At 36.7% G+C, this 12,146-nt stretch overlaps 1 protein-coding gene across 5 annotated transcripts in view; it reads right to left on the reverse strand.

Moving 5' to 3' along the window:
• Positions 1-12,146, reverse strand: part of PRKG2 (protein kinase cGMP-dependent 2) — a 104,778-nt gene that overhangs the window by 43,098 nt on the left and 49,534 nt on the right. For all 5 annotated transcript variants that reach the window (XM_060654781.3, XM_060654782.3, XM_060654780.3 and 2 more), the window contains 4 exons: positions 10,569-10,646; positions 8,972-9,066; positions 5,379-5,447; positions 615-713 (listed from right to left, as the gene is read on the reverse strand). In XM_060654781.3, coding sequence (XP_060510764.1) covers positions 615-713; positions 5,379-5,447; positions 8,972-9,066; positions 10,569-10,646 — 341 coding nt within the window. The remainder of the gene's footprint in view (positions 1-614; positions 714-5,378; positions 5,448-8,971; positions 9,067-10,568; positions 10,647-12,146) is intronic.

Raw genomic sequence — 12,146 nt, forward strand, 5'->3', positions numbered from 1 at the left:
TCTTAAGTATTTACTCTATAAAATGTAAAGGATTTTCAAATTTTAATTTTACAAAGTAGTTTTTCTATTAAGCACAAAATTCTTCATCAATATTACCATATCATTATTATTGTTATTATTACTATTATTATTACCCAACTCCTTCCTGTACACACACACACACGCCCACACACACACACACACACACACACCCCTGGGCAATAACTCCCTTATATTCTGAAATAATTCTGACGCTACCCCAGCTGTCTACCTGGAATCAGAATGAATGGCTTACACTAGTCCGTTGGCATTCTTGTGTGGTTTCCATTTCCATTTCTGAATTAATCTCCTTTTGAGCTAAGTCATCAGACATAGAATCCCATCCCAAGGCCGCCTATCAGGAAATGTCTCCCTAACATTACTACTCAAAGCTGACTACTTGCAGACTAAAATAATATCTACACTAGTAGTGGTAAGTAGCATCCTCTTTGTAGAAGATTGATTTAAAAGAAATCCCCCAAATTTTCTAGTGATGGCACGCAGAAAGTTATTAGTACATGGCGAATCACACTCCTGTGCTCTTTCATCTACTGCTGGAAGTCCTATGAGGCTTAGGAAAACGTTCCTCCACTTACTTTGCATGTCTTTTCTCATCATCACGGTTTAGGTTTGCCACATACCCTTCAAGGTATTTTTGGAGTTCTTCAAAAGTCCCGACTGTTTGGTTGAATGTCCTAAGTGAATAAAATAAACAGTTACTATTGTAACCTGACATTTTCTCAAGCTCATAAAAGACCATTTGTATGGTTATTCATGGCTTTGTAAATGGTTTCTCAATAATTTCAATAATTTATATTACATTAAAGTTGCCATAAATGGAGAAGTTATATAATTTATCCTGTGAGTTTATGAAAACAAAGAAAAGAGAAAACGTTTCTGGAGTTTTCTGTCTTGTGGTTCAGGTTTACCAGCAATTTTCCCCCCCAGAAGACAGTGGACAGGAAGTAGTCTACATAATCTGTTTACTGAGTCAACATGTTACATGGATTGCAGATTTTGCTTCATCAAATTAAGCTATTTATTTTAAAAATCAAGGAAAAAATTTATCTTTTCTTTTCCCTCGATAATGCTCCTCATTTCACATTCCTTCATAATTAAATCTACATGTTTTACTTTATCTTGGTAGTTTTCTGAGGCCCCGCCAATATCTTCCCTTGCCCTCTCTCGCCCTTCACAGATCAGACTTGACCTTGCCCCATCTACTTTCCCCATCCCTGCCAAACTGTCTGCGGGAACTCATACAAAGCACTGCACGTGAAAAATAAAGAATCCCCTTCCTCACCAGTGAAATATATTTTCTCGATTATCTTTTCAATGTTTCTCCGCCCTTACACTCGACAATCTACCTTGATTTGTGACTTTTTAGGGCGCTTCTTTTACCTACTGCAATATAGTATCCTTCTAGAAACTACGCTTTAATATTCTTGGTAAATCTTAAGCACTTGGGCATAAAAAATTAAAGGAATGAAAATTTACCTCAAAACAACTAAAACTAATAAACCAGAGCCATCTCATTACTGTACTGTTGCCATTTATTGCTTTCCTAGCCCTGAAGACCTCTCCCCATGTTGAACTGACCCCAATATACATTCACATGATTAAGTATATCTTATATACTGTGCTGGTATTTTCCATTTTTCTTTTCAGATCTACTCTCCACTCTTTTCTATCCTGCTCCATGGACTGATAGAATAGTGAGAAACAAAGAGCACTGCCAAGAAATTTCAAATATCCAACGGGTGAAATTTGCAAGCAAAAGGGAAATACTTCTTGTACTTTGTTTTGCTTTTTAAAAAAAAATTGTTTACTCTTGAGAGAGAGATAGAGACAGAGAGAGAGAGAGAGAGAGACAGAGCGTGAGCAGGGGAGGGGCAGAGAGAGGGAGACACAGAATCTGAAGCAGGCTCCAGGCTCTGAGCTGTCAGCACAGAACCTGATGCAGGGCTCAATCTCGTGGTTCGTGATATCACAACCTGAGCCGAAGTCAGACATTCAACCGACCGAGCCACCCAGGCACCTCACTTTGTTTTGCTTTTATTTATTCTATACATCACCATTATTTTGCTTGCTGTTAAACTAATTAAAGTATCGTAAACAAATCTCATTTTTTTAAAGATAGTTGATACTGGTGTCACAGGCTCCGAGAAATTCTCCACAACTTAAGAGTTAAAGTAAATGTAAACAGCTACAACATTCTAGCTGTGACAAACAGCCTATAATCATTTTGATAGTACTGATGGTTCATTCTGACATAATCAGCTCCTTGAGATCTTTCCCAACAACCAAAGAATGATGAAGATGTCACAAATAACACTTTCCACGTATTTAGAGATACTGCCATTTCGCACATTTCATTATACCTAAAAATAGGAAAACTTGAACTCTCCTCCTTGCAGCGTATTCATTCTAAGCATTTTTGAAAGAACGCATTAGGAAAGAAGAAATAAAGAGCCAAAGGCTTTCAGTCACTGTATTTCATTGCAAGGATGGTGTCCTTTATTCAGCCAACATGTGGAGCACTTGCCGTCTGCCAAGGACTATGTCATTTGCTGGCACTGCAACAGCAGTGAACAAGTCAGTGTTTCCGGACTCATGAAGTTTATAGAACAGTGAGATGACAGATGTTAAATAAAGCAATTCAATAAAATGTGAATGATGATATAAGTGTAGATAAGGTACTATGGGATAATTATCATGGGATCTTAACTTAGTCTACTAGTCATAGCTACCAGGATCGTATCATTTTCGATTCAAACTGAATACTTTTCTGACTGAAAGGTGGTGCCAATAACAAATACGCTGGGCCAACCAGAACTGTCCAGGAAATCCAGGATGTAGGTCAACCCAGTTACAGCTGATACTCCGCTTCTCTCACTGATAGAAGAAATGCATGTAACTTTTTAAGTCTCATCGAGCCTAATACAATACTTGGTTTACTAGAGAATCTTACACATGTAAGTTGAACATTTTAAAATTTTACACTTCCAAACAATATATTAACTCTATAAAATAATTGCATCCTTTTCAGGGATTATGAATATATGAGACATTGTATAAACATTTGCTTGTGTGATTACAATGAAGAAAAAGGAAAGGAATTCTTCCTTTCTCTCGTATTTTTAGTCCTAGCATTTCAGAGCAATTTATAAGATTCTACCACACAGCTAATGCTATTCAGTGCATGCATATATTTTTTAATGAACTCATATACGAAACAATGCATTATCAGGACCATACCGTACTCATGTATTTTCCATTTCTGAGCTGGCATCCAAAGATTACCTTTATCTGAACCTATTGTGCACTTTCTAGCCCTATGCCTTCCTTTCTAAGTTTTACTTCACCTGGAGTGACTTCTATATTTCCTATTTGCCTATTAATTTTTAAGCCCCATGTCCACACTTAACAAAATTAAACCTTGCCCACTTTACCACGTTGTGATTTCCCCTCTTTCTGAATACATGCTATGGGAGCCAAATGGCACAGTGGAAAGAACTCCGAAAGGAAGTCAGGACACCCGGTCAGTAGCTCCTGGTCCAACACAGGACAGCATCACTGGGGCAACCCTTTACCGATCTGGGACTTCTTTTCTTATCCATAAAACAGAGATTAAAATAATTCAGTGATATTAAGGATTATTGTTCTATCTGTGGTGATGGATGTTAACTAGACTTACTGTGGTGGTCATTTTGCAATATATACATATATTCAAGCACTATGTTGTACACCTAAATATGTGTTGATTATGCTTCGTTTAAAAATAATAAATAAAAAAGGAATATTGCTAACTTTTTAGGTATGTTAATGTTATTGTGGTCATGCCTTATAAATAACATTTATCCTTTAGAAATGCTGCTAAAATTTATAGATGAAATCATTTTATGTTGGCAATTTGTTTGAAAATAGTATGGAGAAGGCAGAGAGAGGGTGGCAAAGGGATCCAGATAAGGCATTAATTGATAATTTCTGGACTTGCATTATGGGGTTCATAACACCATCCTGTCTGCTTTTTAATACGTGCGAAATTTTCCACAATAAAAAGATTTTTTCAATGTTCTAAAGTTCTGGGGCATCGGGGTGGCTCCATCAGTTAAGTGTCTGCTATATCTCAGGTCATGATCTCACGGTTTTGTGAGTTCGAGCCCTGCATCAGGCTCTCAGCTTTCAGCACAGAGCCCACTTGGGGACCTCTGTCTCCTTCCCTCTCTGCCCCTCCCTTGCTCTCTCTCTCTCTCTCAAAAATAAATAAACATTTTAAAAAGTGTTCTAAAGTTCATTATAGTTCTAAACCCCTGATTCAATGAATGTTATGTTCAATCAACTACATACTCCCTTGTGATACTTCTTCATTTTACTATTTTTTGCTAATATTTCATATGGGTATACCTTATTTCTTTGACTTTACTATGAGTTTTCTTTTTTTAATTCTTTTACATTTATTTATTTTTGAGAGATAGAGAGAGAGAGAGAGACTAAACAAGAGCGGGATAGGGGCAGAGAGAGAGGATACACAGAATTGGAAGCAGGCTCCAGGCTCTGAGCTGTCAGCACAGAGCCCGATGTGGGGCTCGAACCCACAAACTGGGAGATCATGACTTAAGCCAAAGTCTGACGCCCAACCAACTGAGCCACCCAGGTGCCCTTTACTATGAGTTTTCTTAGACAACGGCCTAGCTTTGGTATATTTGCATTTCCTTTTATGATATCTGGATAACTGATCAATATTCAACTCATTAGTGAGAGATCCAAGGGGCCAGATTCAAATATGATCTGAAGTGAGTGAAGGACACAAAGTAAGACTTTTTTCTGAAAAATAACCTGAGACATTTAGAAATTAATATTAACACCCGTCACTTACAAGTTACTGCAAATGTTAAATTAAACCTTCTCTGGAAATATATGTATAGCTAATAATGAGTATTTTACATCATGTCCGAGACAGAGGTTTTGTTCAAAAAAATTTTTTTGACTGCTTACAGCATTTTAGAAATAAATTATGGAATGGTTCACTATATCGTATGGAAGAAAATCTATAAGAGTACTAATAAGCTTATTTCTCTGGAAGATGCAGAATTTAAATCGGTCTATTGCTGATATTTATGTACAAACTTTGCACACAAAATATTTAGCCTGCCAGCATCTGCCACTGCCACAGACAGATTCAGATCAGAAGGCCCAGTTCCTCCCCATGAATTTTAATAGAATATACTCGCAGCTGAGGATTGGCCAGCATTTCTAAGTGCTGATGAATGAGAAGACAGATGGGCCTCGGAGTAACAGAAGGCCAAGTCTTCAAAGGTGGCAATAGCCTGCCTTCCAGACAGTATCCGCATACTCACTCTCGATCTATAACCAGGCATGCGACATCATTTTCTTCGGCGATGATGTTAGCTGATCTGACATCCTCACTGCAGACAAAACCAGGAAAGTCAATTTTCTACGGTTAGAAATTACACATCCATTTTTATTAGAGGATCTGCTACTTTTTTTATGAAACACCATCATTTAAACCTTCCAAAGACTGCTTTTTTTAATCATAACATACTCTACCCCTTTCCAAAAAAGGATTTGAAATGTGTCCCAATAAAGGTTATCTCAATAAGGAATTCAGAGAAGAAGGCAAATTGCACCAGGAATAGAGAGGAATTGGTGACTACAAATGCATATGGAATCTCATTCTGTGCTTTGTGTCAGCAAAATAAAATAACTCTCCTGTGATCAAATGGGAATTGCTAATTAATAAGCAGCCAAAACCTGAAATTAACTAATCAAACAAATTTATTGGAAAAACACTCAAGTAATCAATACACAATAAAAAAGCCAATCAAGAATAAAACCCAGGGGCAACCAGTGGCTCAGTTGGTTGAGTGTCCAACTCTTCATTTCGGCTCAGGTCATGATCTCAGGGTTCATGAGTTCCAGCCCTGCATCCAGCCCCGCATCAGAATCCATGCTGACAGCAGGGAGCCTGCTTGAGAGTCTCTCTCTCTGCCCCTCTCCCAACTTGCTCTCTCTCTCTCTCTCTCTCTCTCACCCTCTCTCAAAATAAATAAACTTAAAAAAAGAATAAAACCCAAAGAAAGTAGTTTTAGTGCCGTATCACCCAATGATTAAGTAAATACTAAAATACTTTAATTGCATAAAGCCTAAGATGTACATTTTTCACTAGAATCTCTGAAATCAGAGCATGTCCTACAATTGATGATGAATCATAATGTAATCAATAGCATTGTCTTTCTTCCTCAGAGGTACATTATATAATGGTGCCTCTCAAAATTGATATCCTAGATTCAATGAATTACAGCATATGATCTAGTGACGGCAAATTTAATTACCTAATGAATACCATAGGCCAAGCATTAGGTGAAGTATTTCTTTAGAGACCTTTATTTATATGAGTTTCCTCCCTCTATTAGTTACAAAATAAGACACTGAAAAATGGCACCCCCATATGGTACCCAGTGCTGTGAGATTCATTTAAGGTAACTGGGAGGAACAAACATATTGGGCCTGCTCTAAGCGACTTCATCAAACATGTAAACCACAAAGTATATACAGTTCCTTCATCTTCCTTTGGTGATAGGACAGGAAAACTTTGGTGGCCCATCTCTCATTCCAAAGAAGTCCCCTATTCACATAGGTGACATCCAGAGTCTTTCTGACATTAACACACAGCTCCTGACATGTCTACAGGGTCCTTGCCAGAAGACATCAGCAAAAACATTCCGGGTTGATGAGCTTTTGAGTTGGGAGCTGAGCAGTCGCTACTCAATGTCTATGTGTGGAGACATCTATATCTATCTATCTATTTATCTATCTCTACACACATATATACATATATGTACATATACATATATACGTGTACATATATATGTACATATACATACACATATGATGTTGGATATGAGCCAATTTGATTTGTGAGTTCAAAAAAAGGAATGATGCAGCCTCCCTTTCACTTGTGAGTGTCAAGACTGACTAGGAATATTCTCTGCAAACACTTTATAAATATTAGGTGTTTATAAATACACATGTTTCTTTCATAATAACTGTGTAAGTGCCATGGATTTATTGTTGTACGTAAAATGCTGAAAGAACTCCTGGGACTATTTAATGTCAAGTCATGGAAATATACAGAATATAAGGAATACAGAGTCACAGTCAGTGGCCCTAAAAACTGATAGCATAAAAATGCACAAAAATGTAGAAGCATTTGTATTCAGTGCTCCTGTTCACTGATTTTAGCTTTATGCTTTCAAATGCCTAGGGAGTTGGGTATCTGTAGTAAATATGAATTCCCATGTTTTTCAGTGGAAAACACTGTAATTGGCTAGCTGTGACATACACAGTAAATCATTTCAGATCCGGCAAAATCGGACAGTATACTTCCTTTCAACAGCTATTTTGACTCTGTAGTACATTTATAAAGTTCTCTGCACTTTCAAACTTTAATTGTTTCGCTGGGAGGTATGAAAAAAGTAATCTAGTAATGTTAAAAACAAATACACTGAAGTTTTGAATAATAAAATTACATAATTATATTACATGAATGTATCTGTATTTAGTCACAAACAAAAAAATTTTACAAAGGACAATTTCCATGTCATTGAAACAAGTTAATTACTAGCTAGAAAACGAGAAAGAAAAAATTTAACTTGCATTTAAATTCCATTTTTAAAATGTTTACAAAGTAGTCATAATTTAACTTACTAATTTTATGTGTTTTTCCTTTGAAAATAAGAGCTTTATAATTTTTAAATAATCAAATTTGTCTTGTAGTAATTTATGAACATGTTTTCTTTGCTCTGTACTTAATATTATCATGACAAACAAATCAGCAGAACTAGGACTTCATGACAAAAATTAAAAAGGAAGAAAATGAACAGAAATAATATTCATTTTCTATAAGCATAAATTTGAAATAACAACCATTTAGGAATAATATAAAGTTTAAGGGATGTCTTAACTAATTTCAAGTATTCATTTAAAAACATACGTAACTCCAAACAGTATTGCTCAAAACTCTAATTCGATCTTTTACAAAGTGATTTATATTTTTTAAAATGTGGTGTTTTTAGACTTGAAGTTGTTTTCTGAATTCCAGGAAGTACAAAGCATCTCCTGAGACATTTGATTTATCTTTATAAATATTTCTTCCATAAGTTAGATCAACAGTAGATAAACTCATACTTCCAAAGACCTAAGGGTCAGGTAGAAGTTTCCTACACACTATTTTGATTGTTTCTAAAACTTGCAAAATGAGCTGATAAAAATCTTTAAGAAAATATTGCTTTTAACATAATAATTTAAAAGCACAAAAAACATGGAAAGTTATCATTTGATAATTTTTAAAGGGGGAACAGCAACATTTCAAACCTTGGAAATATAAAAATTCATTCTTAAAAAAATTGTAATTCTCATGTCTTTAATCTCTCTGACTAAATTTTTAACTTTTTTTAATGTTTATTTTTGAGAGAGACAGAGACAGAGCGTGAGCAGGGGAAGGGCACAGAGAGACAAAGACACAGAATCCAAAGCAGGTTCCAGGCTGCAAGTTGTCAGCACAGACCCCAACATGGGGCTCAAACTCACAAACCATGAGATCACGACCTGAGCCTAAATCGGACACTTAACCAACTGAGCCACCCAGGCGCCCCTCTGTGACTCTCTTTTAAACTAAAGATTCTAATAGGATACCAATTTTATTTTCACTAGCAAATTTAAGCCTTTCCCATTTCTTTTCTGTGCAGTTAGTGTACTTATTTCCTGCATGAGAATGAATTTTTTCAGAATTCAATTTATTTTTTTTCTTAATTCCTGGATATTTGCTGACATTAATTTGGCAGCTCAATTTGACAACTCTGAATGAGTAATTACACATGCAAAACAACAAAAGAATTATTTAAGTATGGTATAGACTTTGTGGATTCACCTGATAAGAGCTTTTTCTCCAAAGTATTCTCCTTTCTGCAGTGTTTTTATCAGTTGTGGCTGATCGTGGCCCTCTGTACTCTGGGTGACTTTTACCTACATGAGGTTAAACAATTAAAAAGATAAAGAGAAGGGGAAAAAAAAGAAAATCTGAGCACATATTCATTCAACCAGACCCTCCAAATCTATATAAACTTGACTGAAAGAAGGAAATAGAAGAGCCTTTGCTCTAACTTTGCGGCACTTAGGACCATCTTACTACAGGCAATTCACTTGGAGGGACTGAGAAATCCTGTGACTTAACATGACCAAATGACTCCCCATCTGTAAGAGAAAGATTCTCCATTCAAATCCCACCTCCCAAAGTTAAAAAAAATTTTATGTGAATCTAGCAATTCCTTCCTAGGAATATTCAAAGCAAATCCTAATGTTCCTGTGGGAACTTTTATTATGGCAAAAAGCCAAAGAGTTGACAAACTAATCAAGAATAAGGCTAAGTGTCAGGAATTCTGAATCTAGTGTTCATGACTGATTTGTTAAATCCTCTGTTTTACCCCCTAAACCTAGATGTAAATTGTGGATATGGAGAAGGGTCATAACTTTCATGGGTGTCTCACTGTGATCCAGGGCCCAGGAAGGTTTAAGAAGTCCCACGGCAGAACCAAACAAAAACTTCAATATTCCTTGTTTGTCGCTAGTCTTATGCCAATTCAACATAATCACAAGGGTTGCTTCCTGTTGATTAGAAATTCTGAAAGCATCGGGTCCAGGTGGAAGAGGAATGATAAAAAAAAAATGTTCTGAGTGTTGAAGAGTTTCTGAGGTTTGAAACCATTTTGTTATTTTTTTTTCTTTCACTGGGGGCCCAGTTCAAGGTTCGACAACCAACCAGTTTACAAAGGGCAGTGCCTGATGATACACACTTCCATGGAAGAAAGAATACTTGTAAAAACTGGACAGGTTATGGATGCAGGTGCTCAAGGTTTCGCTCTTTTTTTTCAGTATTTCACAAATGCCTTTTATCTCTGAGCAACATTGTAAAGAGTCAACATAGGAACAACTGGCAACATGTTATCCACTCACAGTTTAAGTGAAGAGAAAAATCTACTGCATATACTAGCATAAAATTTTCATCAGCACCCAAACCAACTTGAGCTATGGTATATGAACTGAAGTTCTGAGCCCTCTCTACAGCTTTATGCCCAGCCATTGCTGTCCTCCACTGACAAGCTCATTCTCCTCCACCTGCTGCTTGTCACCCCTGCTGGATAGAAAAAATTTCCAGCCCTGATCCTGGATCATTGATTTGATTGAGAATCACAGACAAAAGGGATCTGAGAAAGAATCTAGTCATTTTAAACACAATGAAAGTCAAGGGACCTGCCTAAGGTCACTAAGAAGTTACTGTCTCAGCCAGAACCCAGAACAGCTCTCCTGTGCCCCCAAACCCAAGGCTAAGACCAAACCCCAAGGAACTCTTCTGAGCAGAAGCTCCTTTACCTGCTCAATGCAGAGACTTTCCAGTGCTGTGGTGCAGGGCAAACTAATGTGAAAAGACTTCCATGATTTACTTTAAGTAAGCTTTAATTCATATTTACCTTTCCTTTTGCTAAAATGAAGAAGGTACTTCCTTCCTCGCCCTCTCTAATAATGTAATCTCCTTTGTCATAGTATTCCTATTGGGATAAGAGAAAAAGAAAACGTTAAATCCAATGGAGACATCCAGATGAAGGCATAAATGTAACAGAACTCCCCATGTCTTTGAAATAAGCATCCCACGCCTGTTGCTTTTCTTTGTTGCCTTTTGTCACTGTAATCTTCTTAAACACGGCAGTCGTAAACTGTAGAAAAGTAAAGAGACTTTTGTCTTAGTACCTGCGTTTCTTTTTGTCTTTCACAGAACTCACCAGAAAGACTGATTTTCAGGCATGGAGACTAAAGAACATGCAGAGAAACAAAAGCAAACCAATAATCACTGACATCCAGGTGGGCTTTCACTGAAAGAATCTAACTACAAGCTGTTCAGTGATCTGTAACAGCCTGAAACTGGGCCTAGTGTTTAGAAAAAGAATATCTAAGAAATTGAAAATATTATCCCCAGCGGACATTAGGAATATCAGCGTCAACTTCTAATTCCTTGAAGGGCAAAGGCTAGGAAAATTCTACAGACAGAGGAAGTAGCTCTTTCCTGTGGATTCTTTTCAAAGATGCGTCGTCATAAAATAGCAACATTAGAATTTTTCACATGTAAATTCTCTTCTTCAAGGTAGGTTTATCCTCATGAAATCTCAAACTGTCACATATTTCTTTGTTTCCCTCGTGTGTGTGTGTGTGTGTGTTTGTGTGTGTGTGTGTAATCAGAGAATTCTTGGGCAGGGAAAAGCCATTCATCCATATGTCAGACCGATAGAGCAATACAGTCTCTTAGAAAACGAAAGATGGATTAGACTGTCCACCTCTACTCCACTTTAACATTGTCTCAAAGTCATAGAACCAAAATGGAACTCTTAATTATTTCTACAAACAAAAATGGGCCTGTTTCATTTATTTAAAAAGGCATAATTAACAACATCATAGCTCTCTCTTATTTTTCTTTTAGATTTAAAAACAAAATCCAGGCAAAGCCACTTTTATGTCTGCTGTATTTCAGTATCTATTTTGGTCACTGACTCATAAAATCTACTTACATTTTTGAAATAAATGTTACTTCTAATATGACTAAACCTATCTTTTATTTACATAGCACTACATACATCTTACAAGATATTTCAATATATGGAAAGATGCATATCTTAGGGAAAAAAACAATGCATAAAGTTCAAATAAGAACATTTACCTTCAAAGATTTAGAGAAGCACATTAGTTTTCTATTGCTGCTGTTACAAATAACCACACATTTCTTAGTGGCTTAAAGAAAACACTCATTATCATCTCACAGTTTCTGTGGGTCAAGGAGCCCAGGCACAGCATGGCTCACCTGGATTTTTCTGTCAAGGGTCTCTCAAGACTGAACTCAAAAGTGTCAGGCTGTGTTCCTTTCTGGAGGCTCTGGGGGAAAATCCACTTTCAATTTTAATCAGGTTGTTGGCAGAATTCAGTTTCTTGAGGTTAGAGGATAAGGTCTCATTTCTGTACTGGCTGTTGGCCTCTTAGTTTCTGAAGATCTCTCTTAGGTC

Source organism: Panthera onca, chromosome B1 (genome assembly GCF_046562875.1).
Source record: "Panthera onca isolate mPanOnc1 chromosome B1, mPanOnc1 haplotype 2, whole genome shotgun sequence".
NCBI classification, from domain to species: Eukaryota; Metazoa; Chordata; class Mammalia; order Carnivora; family Felidae; genus Panthera; species Panthera onca.